The sequence below is a fragment of the Anomaloglossus baeobatrachus genome, chromosome 7 (assembly GCF_048569485.1).
Source record: "Anomaloglossus baeobatrachus isolate aAnoBae1 chromosome 7, aAnoBae1.hap1, whole genome shotgun sequence".
Taxonomy (NCBI): Eukaryota; Metazoa; Chordata; class Amphibia; order Anura; family Aromobatidae; genus Anomaloglossus; species Anomaloglossus baeobatrachus.
The window spans coordinates 147,045,961-147,072,045 of record NC_134359.1 but is presented as its reverse complement, the minus strand read 5'-3'; the positions used below and the strand labels follow the sequence as shown (position 1 = coordinate 147,072,045).

The 26,085-nt window shown below is 45.7% G+C and overlaps 1 protein-coding gene across 9 annotated transcripts in view; it reads left to right on the top strand.

Moving 5' to 3' along the window:
• Nucleotides 1–26,085, top strand: part of OSGEPL1 (O-sialoglycoprotein endopeptidase like 1) — a 1,349,050-nt gene that overhangs the window by 668,682 nt on the left and 654,283 nt on the right. Inside the window, exon 8 of one of the 9 annotated variants that reach the window (XM_075317749.1) lies at nt 12,732–13,682. The exons of the other annotated variants lie outside the window; for them this stretch is intronic. Within the exon in view, the coding sequence (XP_075173864.1) occupies nt 12,732–12,737 (6 nt within the window). The 3' untranslated portion in view covers nt 12,738–13,682. Of the gene's footprint in view, nt 1–12,731; nt 13,683–26,085 lie in introns of those variants that run through there. 9 annotated transcript variants of the gene reach the window in all.

The window sequence follows — 26,085 nt, the reverse complement described above, 5'->3', positions numbered from 1 at the left end:
ACAAACTGGATGAGATTTTGAGGTAACTTTGTTTTATCAATCACCAGAATTTGAATGGGTCCATCAAACCTTTCTGTCCCTAACTCTAATCTTTGGACCAATTTAGAGTCAATAAAGTTCATAGAGGACCGACAATTAATAAAGGCATTAGAAGATCAGACAGAGTCCTTGATCTGTAGGTTATCATTCAGGAGAATCTTATTTGAGGTGAAAAAGGGTACCTGAAAGTCTGGGTAACCTCCTCGACCATTACCCAGACTTAGAAGTTTCCCGATGATTTATTAGCAGGACGGTAAACCGGGCAGTCCATTTTCCAGTGTCCATGTTGACCACAATAGAAACAAAGCTTAAGATCCCGGCGGCGTCTCCTCTCCCTCTCATCAGGACTAGCGGCTCCAACCTTCATGGGTTCTGCAGCCGATAAGGAATTCGTCTTTGGCAGGAATGGAATAGCATCTCGCATGGTGCCCCTTCTTTCCTGTAATCTACGGTCCATGTGAATGGCCTGCGTCATAGCCTCATCCAAGGAACTGGGAGGAGGGTGCAGGGCCAAGGGGTCCTTAAGGGAGTCCGAAAGTCTTCTCTGGAACTGGCACCTGGGTGCAGAATCATTCCACTCTACCTCTGCAGACCACTGCCGAAACTCTGAACAATAAAGTTCATCAGTGTGGTTCCTGAGTGAGACACATGATCCTGTCCTCAGCCACCCGCACCCAGTCTGGTTCGTCATATATAACCACGAGGGAGTCAAAAAAGTGGTTAACCGAAAACCTTTCAGGGGACAATGGAGGTAGTGAAGACGCCCAGGTCTGGGGACCTCCTCTAAGTAAGGACATGACATTCCCCACCTGCTGAGGCTCATCCCCAGAAGACCGAGGCCGGAGAGTAAAAAGAAGCTTACAACTTTCCCTAAACGTCCAAAATAGTTTTTTCTCCCCAGAAATGTTATCTGGGAGCATCACCGTGGGTTCAGGGGACTTAATTTGGACATCAGTGGAGTTATGATGAACCAGACTATGCGAGGCAGACGCTCCTGAAGTGGACCTTACTGAGGCAGAGACCTCACCCTGCAGCAAATTATTCGAGGCCACCAGGGTACTATGCTCCGCAGCCAAATCCTGCACCAACTGGGTGAGGTTAGCTACTTGCTCGCACAGTGTACTAAGTGGATCCATAAAAATATCCCCTAAATGTATAAATAAATACAAGTATCAACTTATACCGAATTTTATATCCAACATGAATATAAAATCCTCTATGGCCGGCTATACTATCAAGACACCAGCAGAGGAAGCTGGAGTCCTGATAGATAGAAACTGTACTGTGCAGAACCAGCCGGGGAGCTGAAGCACAGAGTGTGCTGGTGCAATACCTTACAGCACCAGCAGGGGGAGCAAATGCCACGAGGTGCGCGGAGGAAGGTAAGACAGGCCAGGTCAGAGACACCGTGAGGAGCAGTTGAAGACCAGAGGGACAAGCAGGAGAAAGCTCAGGGTCAGTCAGAGATCAGTACTGGGGGGAACAAACCGAGGAGGGGAGGTAGGAGAGGGCAGGGAACAAACTAAGGTATGTCCAGGGAAAAGGAGGAGAACAAGGGGACGGAACACAGACAGAGGGCGAGAGCACAGGGGAGACTGATCAAGATCAAACACTTACTTGCAGGGACCAGCAATCACAGTAGAGCTTTAGCTTATAGCCAGCGTCGGTTCACTGGAGAAGACCCCAATTAAAGCGTCCAGGCTCATGAAACGAGGCCCAGGAGAAAGCTCCACTCCCTAGCTTGGTGGCAGGGGAGGCAAAACCATGACACAATACTTGCAGATTTACGATTAATCTATATAGAAATAGCGTTAGGCTATGTTCACATGCACTAGTTGTTTTTGTTTTTTGGTTTTTTTTTGCATCCAAAGTTTGCTTTTTTAGCAGTAGAAACATTGCAATCAAAACACGGCTTTTCCTGCTTATTTTGGTGCCTTTTTGCTGTTTTTTTGTGTGCAGGTGACAGTACATATTGATTAAAGGGTGTGGTTTGTTTTTGCTGTGTTTCTGGTGACAAAAGACAAACAAAACCTGTTATCTCATTGCTTTCCATAAGGAAAAAAACCTGAAAAAGTTGACATGCTGCAGATTTCAAAAACACTGCATTTATCAAATTTAATCAGAAAAGAGAAAAAAATGCATTTGCATAGCAGCTTTGTGAGGGCATAGGGATATTCTGAGCTATAAGTCATATCCCTATAGCCGCCAGCTTCAATCAGTGTGCTATTGAACGTGAGGAACCTGTCTGGTTAGCAGTAGCTTGAGCAGAAAGCAATCCCCTGTGATATGGAAATTAGCTGAGCTGTGAACACAAAAGGAAAGGAAGAACCCCTTCTTTGACACTGTGGAAGAAGTTCCTTACTAATTAACCTGCCTCTGTACTTCTAGACAGACCGGCATCAGGAATAAATGTTCAATATCTTGTGAGCCGTGCTTCCTATTAATATGTCAAGCAGAAATATGGCATCGGGGCAGGCTAACGACTCCAGCACATATTTTATATAGGTGTGGGACCTCCGTAGGTAGCCCAAACTTGATATTGGGCAGTGGGGCAGCCAGCAAACTAGCCATGCGTCCTATTATTTTGAAGGTAAATTCATAACTGAAAAAATGAGAGCATTGGCGTCCGCCTACGACATTCCCAGGCAAAGTTATGGCCAATAATCCCTTTGGATATTAATGTGACTCAAGGCAGGGGGTGGGTGGGGCAGTGCTTCCCTGTGAGGTCACTAAGGTAGGAGGGGACATGGATTGAGACAGGTTGATAACCACAGTTAAGACATTTTGGCTTGTTCTTCCTCGGGGTCCTGTGTCTGAGAATACATGTGAGGAAGTTCCTGGAAACCTGGTCAAACAGTGCCCCACCTGTGGCCAGACGCATAAGGTAACTACATGATCTGCCTCTGTTTGTAACCATGCCTTATTTGTAGATGTACTCTGACCTATGTATATATTTTGTAGATTCCGTATTGTATATATTGTAGTTTCTAGTGTGTCTTAGGCCAATTAAAATATATAATTAATCGTGGGCTGTTCTGTTATCTCGATCTTAAATCCCACGTCTGTGTGCTCGGCTTATTAGTTACCGAAATCGGTTGGTGGCAGCGAGTTTGTGCTAAGGATCATTGTGGGGCGGCCAGTGAGATTTGGGGAGGTTTTTATATATTCCGTCCGCTGAGGTCGGGGGAATATATACCTTACTCTCACCGGGAGCCCTTCAGTCATCGGCATAGTAGAATATCGGCCTCCTTGCTTATTGTCGGGCAATTCCATAATCGGCCTGACTGTAAGAGGGGCGCTAGAGAGCGCATCACATGCTCTGTCTGTCGGTCGGACGGGTGGTAGAAAGGAAGGGCGTAATTTCCGCTTCCTACCCCCCGTTCGTGACAAGCTTCTTTTGTGCAGGAAAAAAAATCACGTGTGAACATAGCCTTAACATCATGTCTGGCTGTCTAGCAGTGGCTACTTGGAGAAAATGAATTTTATATTCTCCCTTCAACTGCTTGTTTCCAGTCATGAAGGCAGTGCAACGATCTGTTATTACTTACTACGCGGTGAGTGTGCTGTGATGACTCCCTGGCATATTGATTGACAGCCTCCTCTGCAGCGTATGTATGCAGCACGTGTACAATGCAGTCTGTCAATAAACCTGGATCTGAGTAACACCATTGCTTACATTATAATGAGCAGTGCAGTGGACTGTAATCTCCCTTTGCACTGAAAATGAGCAGCTACAGGGAGGATATAAGGTCTGCTCATCCTTGTTAACTCCTTCACCACCCGGCAATTTTAAATTTTTCGTTTTTTCCTCCCTTCTAAGAGCCAGAACTTCTTTTTATTTTTCCGTCAATATAGCCATATGAGGACTTGTTTCTTTGCAGAATTTGTACTTTTGAATGACACCACCTATTGTACTGAAAAAGAGGAATAACAACATTCCAAGTGCGGTGCAATTCCATAATGCAATAGTTTTTTGTTGTTTTTTTTTTCTTTTTTCTTTTAAGTGGTAAAAAAAAAGTTTCAGAAATTTCTCCAAAAAAAAAATGTTTTCGCTTTTGGCGCTATCTTCCAAGAGTCATTTTGTTTTCACTTTTTGGGATCTGGACTTCAGTGATGGCTTATTTTGGCGTCTTGAGCTAACGTTTTCAATTCTATCATTTTTGGGTAGATGCAATGTTTTGATTGCAATGTTGCAGCAACCAAAAAAAGTAGTTTGGGCATTTTTGATTTTTTTTTTTCCTCATCAGATTTATTTTATATTTTGATAGATTGGGCATTTCTGAACATAGCAATACCAAATATGTGTTTTTGTTTTTTTGTTTTATTATTTTTTTTTTTATTTTTATTTTTCCATGGGGCAAAAGTGGGGTGATTTTGAAGTTTGTGTGTTTTTGTTTTTTTTTTTTGTTTAAGGTTTTTGTTAAATTTATTTTTTTAAAGGGAACCTTTCACTAGATTTGGCAACTATAAGCTGCAGCCACCACCAGTAGGCTCTTATTCTTATATACAGCATTCTAGAATGCTGTATATAAGAGCCCAAGCGGAGCTGTAGAACGTAAAAAAAAACACTTTTATAATACTCACCTAGGGTGTTGCTGCCCTATGGTCCGGCTCCTCCTCTCTGCGGTAGTCGCCGTCCTCCTACTACCCAGCTCACTGTGGATGAGTTGTCCTACATCATCAACATACGCTGGTATTACAGTTTTGCACAGACGCACTTTGACCTGCCCCTACAATGCGCAGGCACGAGGAAAAGTTAAAGAATGCCCGCGCATGCGCACCATAATACTTTGATCCGGCCCTGAGCAGAGCAGATCAAAGTGCACCTGCGCAGGACCTCAATGCCGGCCAGTGTGTATGACGTAAGACGCGTCATGTACACGGGTCTCAGTAGCAGGACGGACCAGTGAGTAGCGACACCCATCGGACCGGACCGCCCCCTTGGTGAGTATTAAAAACATTTTTTTTACGTTCTACAGCACTGTCTGGACTCTTTTATATACAGCAGAATGCTGTATCTAAGAGCCTAAAGGTGGTGGCTGCAGTTTATATGCACCAAATCTGGTGCCAGGTTCCTTTTAAGCCAATATAATCATATAGTTTGTGCTGTACAGCCCAAATGCTGTGTTCCTATGAATGCCGGCACTCAGTCAGCATTCACAGGAACTACATCAATACAGTGACAGAGGTCATCAACTGACTCCCAGTTATCATGGCAACCCATCGACATGCCATGATCATGTCACGGGGTTGCCGATCAGAGGGGAAATGTGCACTCCCCACCGGCGCACCTTAATCGCTGACAGCAGGATTTAACTAGTTAACAGGGGCGGGCAGATATGTGCCTCCAACATCGGTGGGCAGATCAGATGTCTGCTGATCCTACATCTGGGCAACAAAAATAAAAAAAGCATATACAGAATGGAAGGATTAGGGCTAAGCAACAGCACATGTGGAAAGCCTGGGAGCTGCTGAAAGGTCCACATGTGAGTTCAATAAAGACTCCAATTAGCTGTACAAATGAGTGCTGGGATCTTTTGACTTTCACTACAGACTGATTATCCATGTGCCCTGTTGCCTGGTAGGAGTGCTAATCTTTTCTCTTCTTTACTAATAGATCTCAGACTGAATGAGTCAACAGTGTGATGCAGCAGCAAAAAAGGCAAACAATTCAGGGATCTATTAACAGAAGCATAGTCTACATGATGTAAAGTAATTATCACCCTCTACTCTTCTTTGGTCAGACCTTATCTAGAATACTGTGTCCAGTTCTGGGCAGCACATTTTAATAAAGACATCAATAAACAAGAGCAGGGAGGAAACAAGATGTTGAGAGAATTCAACAACTTCAAGCACTATGCAATATAATCACTAGCAGGACTGGGACACAACACCACACAGACCAACACAGCAATAAATTATTGTCAGCAGGAAGACAGAATCCACAGTCTTAAAAATGTGAGCAGTAAGGCTGGGGCCACACAGGGCACTAGTGCGATCCTTGCATGACACTCGGCTCACGCTGGCAGTACAGCAGAGCCACGTGTCATGCTAGTATCCCTGTGACTGAGGTCTGACTGTTCAAGTGGACCTCAGCTGCGGGGGGCGGACTGGTGCTGCAGTGGGGAGGTAGGGATTTCTCTCCCTCTCTCCTCCATAGCCGACTATTGCAATTCTCACTCTGCACTCGCGGTACACTGGTACACAGTGACAGCCAGGAGGTCATCGGAGTTCCCAATGAACTCTGATTACATCCTGATGACCCCCGCAACACTCGCGCTACAGTTTCACGGGTTCATCAGAGTTCATTGGGAACTGTGATGAGTCCCCAATGCTGTCCCCACGATGATCCGGCTTACAGGTTCTCACTACACACACACACGCACACACAGCGCACACACAATTATACACTGTGCACATATACACACATATGTAAACACATAGCGGACACACATGGATGCACATACACACACATGTATACACTGAACACATACACACGCACACACGCGCGCGCACACACACACACATATACACACACACACACACTGCTGTATACTCACCCAGTGATGCGGTCCCCGGCACTGAAGTCCCCTGCGCTGCTGTTGCTTCCTGCTCCACAGAGCACTGAATATTCAGTGAATATAATCAGCGGGAGGTAGCAGAGCCAGAGACAGCATCGCTGGAGAGAGGTAAATATAGAAAATCTTTTTATTAAAAAGACTCGTGTTTTCTCCGGTATGTGTCACAATGATGTCACACGGATCACATCAGTGTGCAAGGCCGTGTGGCACCTGTGATGCCGGAGAAAAAAACGGAATGTCTGAATGTGTGCGTGCGGGGTCATGAGAGGTCACACGGTCCGTGTGAAAACACGGACGTGTGAGTAACAGCAAATAATAGCATGGGTAAGTGTGGCATTCGTGTTAAAAATGGATCTCACACGTACCTAAAACACGGACATCTGAAACCAGCCTTACTGTGATCTGAGTGGAGCCGTCATGTCATTGGGGCTGCTGTGCTCAGATTACAGTTACTGGTGAGGGATAAGCAGGCACATATGCTGTGGTAGTGATTTCATCTAGTAATATGGAGTCACCGCCACAACACTGGTGACCAGACCTGGTTTGGCTTTGCAGATGTAGCAGTAAAGCCTCATGCAGAAGTCCCAGCATCACAAATGTCTGAATGAGGCTTTACACTGATTGAGCTGAGTTAGTGTTCTGAACACAGCAACGTTATGTTTTCACTACTGTGCTCTGAACACTAACTGTGACAGTGCTGGGGAGCACAGGTCAGGCATCCTGACATTGTACAGTTAACACCAGGCTACCAAGCTGTTCGCATCCCTGGAAGAAGTCACTCTTCAGAGCTAGACTGTGGCTTTAATGTATTCCAGTTGTGAGAATAGAGCGGTAGCCTGGTATTAGTAGTAGAATGTCACGCTGTCTGAACTATGTTCACTACCACTGCCATGAATGCTCTTGTCACTGCTCAAAGCTGGACAGATCATGACAGGGAGAAATTGTAGCTCTGTTCACTGTGCTGGGTGACAATAAAATGGTGCCAGGCTTTTCTAATAGCTTTGAATTGGGCAGCCTTGGGTGTATACCAGTTTCACAGCTAAGGCAGCAACTAGCATAACAGATGGGGGTCGGTCATCGACCACAGTCTCTTATGCCTCGAGGCTGCTGTATTGGAGGTGTGTAAGTGTCATGCAAACACACACCAGCAAATTAGAATTGCAGCCTCTATTGGCTTTAGAAAAAAAGTTATAATATATGTTGTTTTCATAATAATATTTATATAATTAATAAATATTCATATAAAAATTGTGACATTCCCTATGAGGACATAAAATTAAAACCTGGAAAATGTGTTAATTTTTTATTCTTGCCAAACTTCTGATAAGTTTTGCGTTTATTTATGAAAATGTCAACCTACCTTTACCACGAACATAAATTACAACTTGTCACAAAAATACAAAGTCAAAGAGGTGGAACTAGTCGGGGGCATATATGGAGAGGGCTGCTGTGTAATGTAGTTTTAGCAGTATAAGAATAGGACTGCACATTCAACTATATGAAGGCGGTGCACAGACGGGCAGATAGACATGAAACAAGATCACAAGAAAGAAACTATGCATGATGTACTTTATATATTGATAATATTGTAATTTATTTTTAACCATTGGTTTTTATTACTTTATAACATACAGTTGTGCTCAAAAGTTTACATACCCCAGCAGTTTTTTGCTTTTTTGGCCTTTTTACAGAGAATATGAATGATAACATGCAAACTGTTTTTCCACTCATGGTTAGTGGTTGGGTGAAGCCATTTATTGTCAAACTACTGTGTTTTCTCTATTTAAATTATAATGACAACCATTTACTTACAACAACAATAGGGCAGCAGTCCCAACCTGCCCAGAGGCCAAAGGATCTAGTGTGCCAACAGGATGCAGCCAAGGCCCCAATAAAGATGGAGGGATTATCTGTGCAAAACACTGATAAAGCAACCACTCACAAACTACCAGTGCTTGGAGGTGGTGATTGCTTGGTGATACAATTGCACACAAATAGACTTGTATGAGGCACCGTTCACACATGTAGGTGCACAGTTTCTGGCTAGCATCCTATTAGTTACGCCCATACTATTCGATTAGGTGGGCTGCCCAGTACTATATACGGTAAGTGCACCACACAGAAAAGAGAACCCAGTTTACAAAGCCCATATTAAAGGGCCTGGCGGCATCCTGTATAAAAAATAATGTGCAGTAAAATATATATAAAACATATATGAGGTAGTAGATGGTATTTTGGCCAGAATACGGAAGCCTACAACCCAAACATCAAGGGTCCTCATGTTTTGTGGGTCCCTAACTGTGATATATATAATTACAGTGCCTTGCGAAAGTATTCGGCCCCCTTGAATTTTTAAACCTTTTCCCACATTTCAGGCTTCAAACATGAAGATAAAATTTTTAAATCTATGGTGAAGAATCAACAACAAGTGGGAGACAATTGTGAAAGTGAACGATAATAATTGCTTTTTATATTTTTGTAAACAACTGAAAATTGGGGCGTGCAATATTATTCAGCTCTTTTACTTTCAGTGCAGCAAACTCACTCCAGAAGTTCATTGAGGATCTCTGAATGATCCAATGTTGTACTAAATGACTGATGATGATAAATATAATCCACCTGTGTGTAATCAAGTCTCCGTATAAATGCACCTGCTCTGTGATAGTCTCAGTGTTCTGTTTAACCCTAGAACGCATACCTGGGGCCTGCTAGGTTACTTGTTTTCTATGGTTGATCTCTATGGTTGCGCATTCTAGGGTTAAAGCACAGAGAGCATCATGAAGACCAAGGAACACAACAGGCAGGTCCGTGACAGTGTTATGGAGAAGTTTAAAGCCGGATTTGGTTACAAAAAGATTTCCAAAACTTTAAACATCCCAAGGAGCACTGTGCAAGCGATCATATTAAAATGAAAGGAGTATCATACCACTGCAAATTTACCAAGAACCGTCTTTCCCTCAAAAATTTCATGTCAAACAAGGAGAAAACTGATCAGAGATGCAGCCAAGAGGCCCATGATTACTCTGGATGAACTGAAGAGCTCTACAGCTGAGGTGACAGTCTGTCGATAGGACAACTATCAGTCGTACACTGCACAAATCTGGCCTTTATGGAAGAGTGGCAAGAAGAAAGCCATTTCTCAAAGATATCCATAAAAAGTGTCATTTAAAGTTTGCCACCTGGGAGACACACCAAAAGTAACACAGCTCATTATCCTGAACACATCATCCCCACTGTCAAACATGGTGGTAGCAGTATCATGATTTGGGCCTGCTTAGCTCTAGCAGGGACAGGGAAGATGGTTAAAATTGATGGGAAGATGGATAGAGCCAAATACAGGACCATTCTTGAAGAAAACCTGTTGGAGTCTGCAAAAGACCTGAGACTGGGACGGAAATTTGTCTTTCAACAAGACAATGATCCAAAACATAAAGCAAAATCTACAATGGAATGGTTCACAAATAAACGTATCCAGGTGTTAGAATGGCCAAGTCACAGTCCAGACCTGAATCCAATCGAGAATCTGTGGAAAGAGCTAAAAGCTGCTGTTCACAAACGCTCTCCATCCAACCTTACTGAGCTCCAGCTATTTGCAAAGGAAGAATGGGCAAGAATTTCAGTCTCTCGATGTGCAAAACTGATAGAGACATACCCCAAGCGACTTGCAGCTGTAATCTTAGCAAAAGTTGGTGCTACAAAGTATTTAATTAAAGCGGCCAAATAAAATTGCAAGCCCCAATTTTCAGTTTATTTTTTACAAAAATTTCAAATAAGCAAATATCGTTCACTTTCACAATTGTGTCCCACTTGTTGTTGATTCTTCACCATAAAATTTAAAAATGTTACCTTTTGTTTCAAACCTCAAATGTGGGGAAGGGTTGAAAAATTCAAGAGGGACGAAAACTTCCGCAGAGAACTGTGTGTGTGTGTGTGTATGTATGTACAGTGCCTACAAGTAGTATTCAAGCCCCTGCAGATTTAGCAGGTTTGATAAGATGCAAATAAATTAGAGCCTGCAAACTTCAAACAAGAGCAGGATTTATTAACAGATGCATAAATCTTACAAACCAACAAGTTATGTTGCTCAGTTAAATTTTAATAAATTTTCAACATAAAAGTGTAGGTCAATTATTATTCAACCCCTAGGTTTAATATTTTGTGGAATAACCCTTGTTTGCAATTACAGCTAATAATCGTCTTTTATAAGACCTGATCAGGCCGGCACAGGTCTCTGGAGTTATCTTGGCCCACTCCTCCATGCAGATCTTCTCCAAATTATCTAGGTACTTTGGGTGTCTCATGTGGACTTTAATCTTGAGCTCCTTCCACAAGTTTTCAATTGGGTTAAGGTCAGGAGACTGACTAGGCCACTGCGACACCTTGATTTTTTCCCTCTTGAACCAGGCCTTGGTTTTCTTGGCTGTGTGCTTTGGGTTGTTGTCTTGTTGGAAGATGAAATGATGATCCATCTTAAGATCCTTGATGGAGGAGCGGAAGTTCTTGGCCAAAATCTCCAGGTAGGCCGTGCTATCCATCTTCCCATGGATGCGGACCAGATGGCCAGGCCCCTTGGCTGAGAAACAGCCCCACAGCATGATGCTGCCACCACCATGCTTGACTGTAGGGATGGTATTCTTGGGGTCGTATGCAGTGCCATCCAGTCTCCAAACGTCACGTGTGTGGTTGGCACCAAAGATCTCGATCTTGGTCTCATCAGACCAGAGAACCTTGAACCAGTCTATCTCAGAGTCCTCCAAGTGATCATGAGCAAACTGTAGACGAGCCTTGACATGACGCTTTGAAAGTAAAGGTACCTTACGGGCTCGTCTGGAACGGAGACCATTGCGGTGGAGTACGTTACTTATGGTATTGACTGAAACCAATGTCCCCACTGCCATGAGATCTTCCCGGAGCTCCTTCCTTGTTGTCCTTGGGTTAGCCTTGACTGTTCGGACAAGACTGGCCTCGGCACGGGTGGAAACCTTCAAAGGCTGTCCAGGCCGTGGAAGGCTAACAGTAGTTCCATAATCCTTGCACTTCCGGATGATGCTCCCAACAGTGGAGACAGGTAGGCCCAACTCCTTGGAAAGGGTTTTGTACCCCTTGCCAGCCTTGTGACCCTCCACGATCTTGTCTCTGATGGCCTTGGAATGCTCCTTTTGTCTTTCCCATGTTGACCAAGTATGAGTGCTGTTCACAAGTTTGGGAGGGTCTTAATTAGTCAGAAAAGGCTGGAAAAAGAGATAATTAATCCAAACATGTGAAGCTCATTGTTCTTTGTGCCAGAAATACTTCTTAATACTTTAGGGGAACCAAGCAGAATTCTGGTGGATTGAGGGGTTGAATAATAAATGACCCTCTGAATAAACTTTTCACAATTTAAAAAAAAAAGAAATAACATTCTTTTTTGCTGCAGTGCATTTCACACATCCAGGCTGATCCACAGTCCAAATGTCATAATGCCAAGTTAAGTCCGAATGTGTAAACCTGCTAAATCTGCAGGGGGTTGAATACTACTTGTAGGCACGGTACGTATGTATGTGTGTGCGTAATATATATATATATATATATATATATATATATATATATATATATATATATATATATATATATATATATATATATATATTATACACACACAGACACTACAGTTCAAAAGCTTAGGGTCACACTTAGATATTTCCTTATTTTTGAAAGAGTAGCAGTCTTTTTTTTTCAATGGAGCTAACATTAAATTAAACAGAAATACACTCTATATATTGTTAATGTGGTAAATTCTAGCTGCAAACGTCTGTTTTTTAATGCGATATCTACATAGGTGTATAGAGGCCCATTTCCAACAACCACCACCACTCCAGTGTTCTAGTGGTGCATTGTGTTTGCTAACTGTGTTAGAAAGCTAATGGATGTTTAGAAATCCCTTGAAAACCCTTGTGCACGTATGTTAGCACAGCTGAAAATAGTTTTGCTGTTTAGAGAAGCTATAAAACTGACCTTCCTGTGAGCTAGTTGAGAATCTGGACCATTACATTTGTTGCTTCCATTAAACTCTCAAAATGGCCAGAAAAAGAGAACTTTCATGTGAAACTTGACAGTCTATTCTTGTTCTAGAAATGAAGGATATTCCATGCAAGAAATTGCCAAGAAACTGAAGATTTCCTACAACGGGGTGTACTACTCCTTTCACAGGAGAGCACATACAGGCTCTAACCAGAGTAGAAAAAGATGTGGGAGGCCCCGCTGCACAACTGAGCAACAACACAAGTCAAATAGAGTCTCTAGTTTGAGAAATCGACGCCTCACAGGTCCTCAACTGGCAGCTTCATTAAATAGTACCCGCAAATGCCAGTGTCAACATCTACAGTGAAGAGGCGACTCCGGGATGCTGGCCTTCAGGGCAGAGTGGCAAAGAAAAAGCCATATCTGAGACTGGCTAATAAAATGAAAAGATTAATATGGACAAAAGAACACAGACATTGGACAGAGGAAAATTGGAAAAAGTGTTATGGACAGATGAATCGAAGTTTGAGGTGTTTGCATCACACAGAACATTTGTGAGATGAAGAACAACTGAAAAGATGCTGGAAGAGTGCCTGACGTCATCTGTCAAGCATGGTGGAGGTAATCTGATGGTCTGGGGATACTTTGGTGCTGGTAAAGTGGGAGTTTTTTACAAGGTAAAAGGGATTTTGAATAAGGAAGGCTATCACTCCATTTCACAACACCATGCCATACTCTGTGGACACCGCTTGATTGGAGCCAATTTCATCCTACAACAGGACAATGACCCAAAGCACACCTCCAAATTATGCATGAATTATTTACGGAAGAAGTAGGCAGCTGGTATTCTTTCTGTAATGGAGTGGCCAGCCCAGTCACCAGATCTCAACTCCTATTGAGCTGTTGTGGGAGCAGCTTGACCATATGGTACACAAAAAGTGCCCATCAAGCCAATCCAACTTGTGGGAGGGTCTCCTGCAAGCATGGGGGGAAATATCTCCAGATTACCTCATCAAATTAATTGCTAGAATGCAAAAGGTCTGCAAAGCTGTAATTGCTGCAAAGGGAGCATTATTTGACAAAAGTAAAGTTTTAAGGAGAAAATTATTATTTCAAGTAAAAATCATTATTTCTAATCTACTCAATGTCTGGGCTATATTTTCTATTCATTATGCAACTCATTTGATAAATAAAAGTATGATTTTTCATGGAAAAGACAAAATTGTCTGGGTCACCCCAAACGTTTGAAAATTATATATATATGCATGTATATATTACATAAGTCCAAAATAGCTTACATGCATGACACTTCATCGTAGAATTTTTTCAACAAACCATTATTAAATCAAACAATGGGAACAAGAGATGCATGCAAAAAATATTTTTAATAAGATTTTAATGATACAAAGTAAACAAACATCGCAAACAGAAACACTTCCTTGAGGAACTGAAATGCATGCCAGACAATATTTCTCTCTCGCTTTCATTGGGGGACACAGGACCATGGTGTATGCTGCTGTGACTAGGAGGCTGACACTAAGTAGACATAAAAAAGTTAGCTCCTCCCTAGCAATGTACACCCGGAGGCGAATCTATGCCAGTTTTTTGCTTAGTGTCGTAGGAGGCTGATGTGGGCCCATATCTCTGTGGGCCAACCTCAGCCTAGGCTATTCCTTTTTTTCCGTTTTTTTCATGGTATACGGCGCCACTCAGCCTTCTCATCTTTTTACGTTTTTTTGTCTCTTCTGCAGGGTTAAAGGCCCTGCATCAGAGAGAAACCTCGCCTGCTCTTTCCCTACGGGGTATCGTCCCCAGGGTTCCCTGAGACTCGAGACGCCAGCCCCTATCCCCCTCCTGCCCCACGGTACCACTCCAGGGGCTGCTTGGGGTCCCACACGTTTATTGTGTATGGGCTCACTCCCCGTCGACCCTTATGGTACCGTCCCAAAGGGTGTTTCGGGTGGAGACGGCGAGGAAGCTCTTTACTGGATGTTCAGGATCACAAGCGCAGGAGCGCCCACAGCACCAGGCCTCCCCCAGCGTTCTTCCCTGATTCACTGGGCCCAGGCAGATGATCTGACACTACAGCGCAGGAGCGCTCTGCAGTCTCCACCACAGCCCCCCAGCAGCCCTCCTCTGGCACTTGCCAGCAGCAGCCTGCACTCACCGGGGGCCGCAGCATTCAGGATGGGACCCGTGGATCTGGGCGCCGCGCATGGACGCAGGTAAGATCTGCTCTGCGCGCAGCGCTGCGCTGCGCTCCCGGCGGCCGCCGCTCACTAATTTAGTCCCCGGCTTGGGCCTACCTCGGGCCGGAGCGCTCCACCCCCCTGTTTGCGCGTGCACGCTTTTTTCCAGCCACGCCCCCCTCTTCTTCTGCCCGGAGACAGCCAGCTCAGTCCTGCAGCACACCCCCATTCCTCCCAGCATCCCCTACGAGACAGGCCCCAGGGAGAGGATCACAGCTGCAGCGCAGGAGCGCTCTACATCACCAGGCCTCCCCAGCGTTCACTGCTTCCCTGGGCCCAGGCAGGGGATCGTGGTCGCCACAGCGCAGGAGCGCTCGACAGTTCCCCCCAAACAACTCTCCGGCAGGCAGGAGGGGGCCGAGGATCACAGCGACGCCGGCAGAACGCAGGTAAGACTGCCCTGCGCTCCCGGGGGCCGCCCACTACTCTAGTCCCCTGCTTTGGCATACTTCAGGCCTCAGTCCTCAGCCTCACCGCTTGCGCGCGCGTGCTTTTTCCCAAACAGACCCCTGCAGATCCTGCCCGGTCCCAGGCCAGCCAGCCCTCCTACTATAAAAAAAAAAAAAATTTGAATAAAGGGCCGCGTTTTTTTGTTCAGCAATGCTGGCCTCGCAGTTTCTGAGACCTCTGCTGACCTGGGTGGGACACAGGACCTGGGTGAGTGCTGGTCCCGCTTAGGAACAGACTATAGCTTCTTTCCCCTTTTTAATTATTTTTCTTAATTTTTTTCACCCTTTTTTCTCCTGTCCCCCCCTAGCGTCACTAGTGGGTTTTTTTCCTAAGCGCCATGGCTAACGCTAGTCTCCCCTTACAGTCCGGGCCCCTTTTATAGCCTTTTTGATGCTTGCACAGCCTGCGAGGTAAAATTCTCCCAAGCCAGGCTACGCCCCCCTGCTCGGCTTGCGCCACAAACCATCCTGTCACCGCCAGCACCCGACCTCCGCTGCGCTCCCTTAACTAGAGGGGTAGACCCCCTATCTCAGTCTGTGGACTCTCCCCCAAGGGCGTCTATGACCATCGCGCAGGCGTTGCAGTCGCTCCCTACGCCCGGCCATGCTCCCCCGGTCCAGCTGGCTCTGGGCAACAGTCGGTCTGATCCAGACCCTATTGCTGGAGCGCAGAAGGGGACCTGAGGGGTCTCCTCTCAAGTCATCCCAGAGATCTCTATCACCTCCAGACTCCGAGTGCTCCTCGGCTCCGAGACCGGCCGACCCCTTGTTTCAGGAGAAGAGTCGGATGCAGCCTCGATGCTGATTCCAGATCAGAGGGCGGATGTCAGAGGTAGGGTGGATAGTCCGGTCAAAGCGGTAAGTCGTACGCTAAAGCGGCAGACGGACTCTGTGGCTACCCAGTGCTTGCATGTCTCATTCAAACAGGTTAAGCGGGCACACAGGCAATTCGGTGACCATCCAAAAATTTGCTGAAATTCTATACAAGCACAGACGACAACCGGTCAAGATATCCAACAATAGTAAGTCGTTTGATTTACTTTTCCCCTTCCCTGAGGCTCTCAGGAAGAAATGAGCAGGCTCGCCTAGGGTCGCCCTTCTGTTTTTTTTCGTCTGTCATCTTCCAATACTATCTCTCCCGCACGGGGCATCGCTCCGAGTCGCCACGGATCAAAACACCGAGAGAGTGGCCCGTTCAGTTTGTCTTCAGATGGCAGGCACGGTACTCCTGCTGCCTTCGCCGCCATCTGGCCGGCAGCATCCATGATGTCATGGGCCGCTACCTCCACAACGGTCTTCGCGCGGGATCGAGCAATCCGGAGTTCTCAACACGGCTACACAGATCGCTCGGGCGGGTGAGTACATACTCATCGCATCTGTCAGCAGCCTACTGCGCAGTGCAAGCGACTGGCAGCACGGGGGCCATCTGTCGGGCGATCTGGCTCAGAGCCTGGTATGCGGACGCGGCTTCTAGGATATCACTTACAACCCTCCCCTTTACAGGAAGTCGGCTGTTTGGGGACTGGCTGGATCAGATTATCGACGAGATCACAGGAGCTTCGATTCCACACACACACGAAAACCAGGCCCCAGCAGAGGAACAGGAAGTTCCTGTCCTTGTTATACATGCCTTTCTGGCGTTTCTCAGCCACGCCAGCCATCAAAGACGACGTCCGGATCACAGCGCTACCCCGCTAGATGACTCTTGGTCGTTGCGCGCGGGCGCAGACCAGGTGGAGGGGGAGGCGCACGTCTCATCTCATTCACGTCTGGCGGACTTGGATCACGGACCCCTGGGTCGGAGAGATACTGGACTCAGGGTACATAATAGAGTTTTCAGCAAGTCTTTCGTCGGACATACAGGTCGCACCTAATTTGCCTACAGCACAGATGTTCCTGCGTCTCGCAATAACAGACTATCATTTTTGGTGATTCCGTACCTGGACGCCTTGTTGATCAGGGTTCTTCTTTCTGGCGACTGTCTCCTAAGTGTTCAGATCACCATAGATATCCTGTCCCGACTCGGCTAGCTCATCAAGCGGAAGAAGCCCTCTCTGACTCCGGCCAGCAGGATTACCTGTCCAGGCATGGAGTTCGTTACCATCCAAGGACGCGTGTCCCTCCAAAGAGGCCGCCAGATCCTCCGTCACTCCAAGCCGGAGAGTCCTCAGTCGGATGGCTGCGGCAATAGAGGCGGTTCCGTTTGCCGCTTCCACCTTTGTCTCCTTCAGCTGACTTGGCCGAACAGATGGGACAATTCTCTATTCACCTTGAATCGCAGGATCCAATTGACTCCGGGAACCCGCCGCTCGTTTTTATGGTGAACCAGCGGCCCTCATCGGTCCAGTGAAATGTCTTTCATACCAGTACACTGAAGAAAAAACAAAAAAAAAAAACAAAAAGCCAGCACCAAATGTGCACTACAGCACTAAACATTCCAAACTGTACTTATTATAAAAAAAATGTTGAGATTTTTGGCAAAAAATTGCAATTTCTTGAGCTGCTTCGCCACGTCACGGCAAATCTCATTTGAAGCAGTCCTACACTAAAATATTTTTATAAAATGTGCCATACGGCCTCACATATGAATAGTAGAACTGCTCTTAGCAGCACTCACCTGGTCTATTTCAATCCCGTACCCATGACTGAGTCATGGCTGTGGGCGGGACAGGTCCAAGCAAATGCTGCATGAAGTAAATAGCCTGTGGACAAAGCCTGATGACTTAATGTGAACAGTCACCAACCGCCAAAATCCAGACAGATGGAATACATCCCAAATTGGGGTGCATAGCAAGGTGGAGGTCAACCACCGACCAATTCAATGAAGAGAAAACAAAAAGCCAGCACCAAATGTGCACTACAGCACTAAACATTCCAAACTGTACTTATTATAAAAAAATTTTTGAGATTTTTGGCAAAAAATTGCAATTTCTTGAGCTGCTTCGCCACGTCACGGCAAATCTCATTTGAAGCAGTCCTACACTAAAATATTTTTATAAAATGTGCCATACGGCCTCACATATGAATAGTAGAACTGCTCTTAGCAGCACTCACCTGGTCTATTTCAATCCCGTACCCATGACTGAGTCATGGCTGTGGGCGGGACAGGTCCAAGCAAATGCTGCATGAAGTAAATAGCCTGTGGACAAAGCCTGATGACTTAATGTGAACAGTCACCAACCGCCAAAATCCAGACAGATGGAATACATCCCAAATTGGGGTGCATAGCAAGGTGGAGGTCAACCACCGACCAATTCAATGAAGAAAAAACAAAAAGCCAGCACCAAATGTGCACTACAGCACTAAACATTCCAAACTGTACTTATTATAAAAAAAAATTTGAGATTTTTGGCAAAAAATTGCAATTTCTTGAGCTGCTTCGCCACGTCACGGCAAATCTCATTTGAAGCAGTCCTACACTAAAATATTTTTATAAAATGTGCCATACGGCCTCACATATGAATAGTAGAACTGCTCTTAGCAGCACTCACCTGGTCTATTTCAATCCCGTACCCATGACTGAGTCATGGCTGTGGGCGGGACAGGTCCAAGCAAATGCTGCATGAAGTAAATAGCCTGTGGACAAAGCCTGATGACTTAATGTGAACAGTCACCAACCGCCAAAATCCAGACAGATGGAATACATCCCAAATTGGGGTGCATAGCAAGGTGGAGGTCAACCACCGACCAATTCAATGAAGAAAAAACAAAAAGCCAGCACCAAATGTGCACTACAGCACTAAACATTCCAAACTGTACTTATTGTAAAAAAAATTTTGAGATTTTTGGCAAAAAATTGCAATTTCTTGAGCTGCTTCGCCACGTCACGGCAAATCTCATTTGAAGCAGTCCTACACTAAAATATTTTTATAAAATGTGCCATACGGCCTCACATATGAATAGTAGAACTGCTCTTAGCAGCACTCACCTGGTCTATTTCAATCCCGTACCCATGACTGAGTCATGGCTGTGGGCGGGACAGGTCCAAGCAAATGCTGCATGAAGTAAATAGCCTGTGGACAAAGCCTGATGACTTAATGTGAACAGTCACCAACCGCCAAAATCCAGACAGATGGAATACATCCCAAATTGGGGTGCATAGCAAGGTGGAGGTCAACCACCGACCAATTCAATGAAGAAAAAACAAAAAGCCAGCACCAAATGTGCACTACAGCACTAAACATTCCAAACTGTACTTATTATAAAAAAAATTTTGAGATTTTTGGCAAAAAATTGCAATTTCTTGAGCTGCTTCGCCACGTCACGGCAAATCTCATTTGAAGCAGTCCTACACTAAAATATTTTTATAAAATGTGCCATACGGCCTCACATATGAATAGTAGAACTGCTCTTAGCAACACTCACCTGGTCTATTTCAATCCCGTACCCATGACTGAGTCATGGCTGTGGGCGGGACAGGTCCAAGCAAATGCTGCATGAAGTAAATAGCCTGTGGACAAAGCCTGATGACTTAATGTGAACAGTCACCAACCGCCAAAATCCAGACAGATGGAATACATCCCAAATTGGGGTGCATAGCAAGGTGGAGGTCAACCACCGACCAATTCAATGAAGAAAAAACAAAAAGCCAGCACCAAATGTGCACTACAGCACTTTCTGGCGTTTCTCAGCCACGCCAGCCATCAAAGACGACGTCCGGATCACAGCACTACCCCGCTAGATGACTCTTGGTCGTTGCGCGCGGGCGCAGACCAGGTGGAGGGGGAGGCGCACGTCTCATCTCATTCACGTCTGGCGGACTTGGATCACGGACCCCTGGGTCGGAGAGATACTGGACTCAGGGTACATAATAGAGTTTTCAGCAAGTCTTTCGTCGGACATACAGGTCGCACCTAATTTGCCTACAGCACAGATGTTCCTGCGTCTCGCAATAACAGACTATCATTTTTGGTGATTCCGTACCTGGACGCCTTGTTGATCAGGGTTCTTCTTTCTGGCGACTGTCTCCTAAGTGTTCAGATCACCATAGATATCCTGTCCCGACTCGGCTAGCTCATCAAGCGGAAGAAGCCCTCTCTGACTCCGGCCAGCAGGATTACCTGTCCAGGCATGGAGTTCGTTACCATCCAAGGACGCGTGTCCCTCCAAAGAGGCCGCCAGATCCTCCGTCACTCCAAGCCGGAGAGTCCTCAGTCGGATGGCGGCGGCAATAGAGGCGGTTCCGTTTGCCGCTTCCACCTTTGTCTCCTTCAGCTGACTTGGCCGAACAGATGGGACAATTCTCTATTCACCTTGAATCGCAGGATCCAATTGACTCCGGGAACCCGCCGCTCGTTTTTATGGTGAACCAGCGGCCCTCATCGGTCCAGTGAAATGTCTTTCATACCAGAACACTGGCAGGCAGTCACCACCGATACCAGTCTTCTGACTGGAGAGCGGTGTTCCGAATCACACGGCTCATGGTCGGTAGTCCTCCCAGGAGAGCCGTCTGCCTATCAATTATTTTTTAGGGATCAGTGTTTTTTCTCTGAGCCCTACAGATTTTTTTCAACCTTTCATACAAGAATCGCAATCCAGAATCCAGTCGGACATCACCTGGGCGGAACAAGGAGCGTCACGGCGATGACATAGGTGAAGAAGATCTTACAGTGGGCATAGCTTCACCACTCCATATTTTGCCCGCAATAATTTTTCCCCGCCGTAGATAATTGGGCAGCAGACTATATCAGCAAGGTCTGGCGGCAGGCGAATGATCCCTCAACAGAGAGGCTTTCGAAGGGATCTGCCTCAGATGAGATATTCCGAATGTGGACCTGATGGCTCCTCGATTCAACAATCAAGTCACAGGAGCCCTCAATAAAGTCAGAGCAGAGGGCATCCCAGTGATTTTCATTTCCATGGATTAACCCAAGCAAGCGTTGTTCGCAGAGCTCACGCAGCTCATCAGACACCCCATGGTGGCTTCCAGATCGTCGGAACTTCCGGTCGCAAAGTCCTCTTTTCCTTCAATATTCAGGGGTTCTCAATTTGACCGCATGGCTGTGGAACCATGGCTACTAGTCCAGGCAGGCTTTATCCCACAGGTGTTACAGACCATGGTCAGAACTCAGAAGCCTCCGTCTTCAAACATCTACTACCGCACCGGAAAGGTCTCCTTTCAAGAGTGTGAGGTCAACGTCAACTCATCTCCACTGGATCTGTCACTCCTAGTGTTACTGGCCTTCCTACAGTCAGGCTTGCAGGCGGGTCTCTCGCCAGCAACCTTCAAAGGGCAGATGTCGGCTCTATCTGTCTTTTCCAGAGAAATCTTGCATCTCTGCAGCAAGTCAGGACGTTTATCCAAGGAGTCCTCCATCTGGCACCGCTAGGTCGTTCCCCGCTAGAACCATGGAACCTCCAGCTGGCTCTAGGGTCTCTTTAATTAGCCCCGTTCGATCCGCAATCTCTCGCCTATCCGGGAAGGTGGCTTTGTTGAGGGCAGTCACTTCAATCAGAGGAAGGTCTGTTCTATCAGCCCTCTCATACGGGTCATTTTTTTCTTGTGTTTTTCACCAAGACGAGATTGTTCGGCACCCGTCTCAGGTTTTTTTCCTACCGGATGTAGTATCTGAATGAGGTGATGGTGGCTCCATCCTTCGTGCCAGCCTCCATTCTATCCTTGGAGAGGTCACGGCTTACACCGGATCTAGTGCGAGCTCGGAGGAGTTACGTTTCGAGATCCGCGCCCTTCTGCATCTTGGACAGCCTATTCGTCCTGTCTACTGGACCCAGTAGGGGCATGCCGGTGTCCAAGGCTACCACTGCAAGTTGGATCAGGCCGACCATATCAGAGGTCTGCAGGATCAGAGTCAGGTTTACTCCGAGGGGTGTAAAAGCTTTTTCACCTGTGCAATTGGGGCGTCTAGGACAATCAGACGCCAGAAGTCAGCCAAGCAAGTCTACAGAGCCGCCGCGTAGTCAAGTTTTTCATACCTTTTCCAGGATACAGCAAGCGGCTGTCGCACACCTATGATAAGCCGGTATACTTTTGCAACGAGCATTCCTACAGAGTTTGGATATGTTTTGAATCTGTATGATTACTCCTGTACCCACCCAGGGACTGCTTTTGGACGTCCCATGGTCCTGTGTCCCCCAATGAAAGCGATAGAGAAAGAAGGATTTTTGTGTACTCACCGTAAAATCTTTCTCTGAGTCTTCATTGGGGGACACGGCACCCACCCTGTTTGGATATTGGGTTGCTCTTTGTTGCCGAATGTCACTTGCTCCTTGTGGAAACACGTTCTTCTGTACCCGGCGTATTTATGTTTCTATACATATATTTATGTACAGTATAGGTTTAGATAAGATACTGTGTGTTTCTTATTATTACCTTGATTAGTTATGGTTGTTCAGTTTTCTCCTTCTACTGCTTGTACACTAAACTGGCATAGATCCGCCTGCGGCTCAGGGTGTACACTGCTAGGGAGGAGCTAACTTTTTTTATGTCTACTTAGTGTCAGCCTCCTAGTCACAGCAGCATACACCATGGTCCTGTGTCCCCCAATGAAGACTCAGAGAAAGAGATTTTACGGTGAGTACACAAAAATCCTTCTTTTCAATATAAATTCCTCAAAAATATCAGGGATCTGCATGATCTTGGACAATATTGAATATAGGAGCCTTATTGATGCAAGAGTCTGCCTGGATCCCAGAAACTCACTCATCTTTTATGCACACACACTGATTACAAGCAAACAGGTCACAGGTGAGGATGTTACCTTTTATTAGCCATCCAAACCCATTTGTCTCAACTCCTGTGCATCTTATCAGGCCAAAATCACCAGGGTATGTGAACTTTTGATCAGGGTCATTTGGTTGTTTTTGGTTGTCGTCATGATTTAAAAAGAGAAAACACAGTAGTTTTACCATAAATGACTTCACCTAACCACTAACCGTGAGTGGAAAAACGTTTTTGTGTTGTCATTAATTATCTGAAAAAAGGCCATGAAAGCCAAAAAAAACTGCTGGGGTATGTAAACTTTTGAGCACAACTGTAGATTACATTCAACATTTACATATCCACATCTTTTTTGGTTATGCATTTCTGTAACATTCCAATTTTCTTAACTCTGCAACAAAATCTATCACACTCTCCTAACCGTCCCCTTTCCATGTCATGCATTTGTTTGCAAAAGACCACGACAACCTCCCTCAAGACGCAGTGTCTAACTCTTTCATCTCCGTCCTTTAGATTGACACTGGACCAAGTACACTTGCCCATATGTCTAATCCCTTTAGTGGCCCTAGTATGCCGCTGATGTCTTCTAATAGGTACCACCCTGTTGAGATGAAGGGTTTCATGAATTTGGCTCTTTCAACATCCGAGTAATAGTGTAGCAAGAATGCTTTCCATATTATAATGAACGTTGTTACTCTGTTTTCCTTGTTACGTTATGCTTCCATCAACTCTAAATTAAGTAGAGTTTTTGTTTGGTCTATTATCTCATACAGGCTTGATGCTGAGTCATGTAGCCATTGCCTCAGCATGCACCGCTTGACTATTAGGTAAATGGCGTGGAGACAATATTGTATTTTATATTGACAATAAATATACATTTGCTGTGCTTTGTGAAATGAAACATGAAGAATCAACATGCAGTTGAAGAAATATCAGTTTAAATTTACATTTCGCTGTATACAATACCCTAGTGTTACAATGTATTGTGAAATTGACGATCTCCGATGAAGACTAGCGGCACATAGCTGGTATAGCAGTCTTCAGAATGCCCCTGGATGCCATGGCAACAGATTGACTCTTTCCGATCCTGGTGATTGTCAGAATTCAGAGCCATCATCTTGAAGACAATTAAATGTTGCTCTCATGACAGAAGAATTTACCAGAGTAAACCAATGCGTAATTAGCTCTGATCGCATCAGTTACTGTCTGGTGTCGACTACATAATGTCATGTCCCCATCGGAGTCCGCACCTGCGACTTCTGCTCCGATCACCAGGCGACGCTGTGTTCCCGCAATGGATAGTGCTGGTAATAAGAGAGGAGTCGGTGCCCGTGGCTTTGCTGAGCGCAGGCTCCGCTCATTCACTAGGCCAGGATTCCCTGTAACCTACAGTACCACTGGCTGACTGTAGGTGGCGTGTGTCTTCCAGCTTAAGTTGCCATCATTCACCTGCAGCCAATGGGTAGACACCACACCCTTCTTATTCCACCTCCTTTTATCTGACCACTGCCAGAGATAGTTCTATTCCTGGTTCCTGTGTTATTTGTTTAGTGATTCCTGTGTGCTGATCTCTACTTGTTTCCTGACTAACTTTCCTGCCTGCTGTTTATGTCCCTTGCTGCCCAATCTGGATTTGACCACTGCTAGTTTTCTGATTATGTTTTTGCCTGCCGATTCTGTCCCTGTTCTGCAATTCCTGGTTTGACCCTGCCTGATGACTACTATCTCGGACTACAGCCTTCGACAGGTAGTGATCTCCAGGGCCCTGTGTAATTCCAAATCCCTGTATAGGGGTTAAATGGTTTCAGGGTTCTGGGGGTCCTGCTTGGTGAGTGGCTTCCCTCTAGCCTGTCCATTACAGCCCGTCTGAGTCTGTGGATCCAGGCAAGCGTTACATTATCTCTCGCCTACTAACAAAAAAAAAAAAAAAGGATCCTCTCCAAGCTGTGATAAACCAGGTACTTACCCTGTCTGGCTTGGTTCAAGGACTTGCAAAGCAAGTGCAAGAGCTCCAGTCTGCCCAAGCTCAAGCTCCTGCAGCTCCTCCCTCATCATGTCCAAAGTCCCGTCGACTTCAAGGTAGCAGATCACGTTGTGGAGCCCATCATGGATAGTCTGGATCTCAACGGCAATCGCTTCCGGAGCAACAATAGCACCTGAGTGAGCCCCAGGATACTCACTCAGGTGCCCAGGTACTCCCTGCAGACCTTAAAAAGTTAATGTTACCTGGCTTATTGACCCACAAGGGAAAATCTTGCGGCTGCAGGCCTTTGTTGATTGTGGTTCTGCAGCTAATTTCATAAACTCTGATGTAGCAAAAGAGCTGGGTTTGCTTTTGCTGAGACTGAACTCTCCCATTAAAATCTCTGCCATTGATAACACTCCTCTCACCCAGAGTGTGGTTAATTTTGTAACTCAGCAGGTTTCCATGCTTGTTGGAGCTTTGCATGTAGAATCTGTGTCATTCTTTGTTCTTGACAACCTGACATCAATAGTGGTATTGGGCATGCCATGGCTGCGCAAACATAACCCGGTCATAGACTGGCACCAGGGTGAGATTGTACGCTGGAGCCCTGAGTGTCAGGAGACATGTATGTCTTTATGTATTAACCCTAGAACGCGCAAGCAATTCAATCTACCCTAGAAAACAAATGACCTAGCAGGCCTGCGAGGCCCCAGGTATGCGTTCTAGGGTTAACCTGACTAGAGCTGAACCTGTCCTTATGCATTCAGGGACTTTGCTGATGTGTTTTCTGTTTCTGACTCTGAAAAATTACTTCCACACAGAGATTATGATTGTCCCATAGATTTAGTCCCCAATTCCCGACTCCCCAAGGGTAGGATTTATAATCTTTCTGGTCCAGAACGTCAGGCCATGAAAGATTATGTAGCAGACAGTCTGCAGAGAGGGTTTATCAGACCATCCAGGTCACCAGTTGGCGTTGGATTCTTTTTTGTGGAGAAAAAAGATGGTCGCCTCAAACCTTGTATTGACTACAGTGAACTTAACGATATTACTGTAAAGAATCAGTACCCTCTGCCACTCATCCCCGATCTCTTTAGCCAGCTCACAGGAGCCCGGTGGTTCG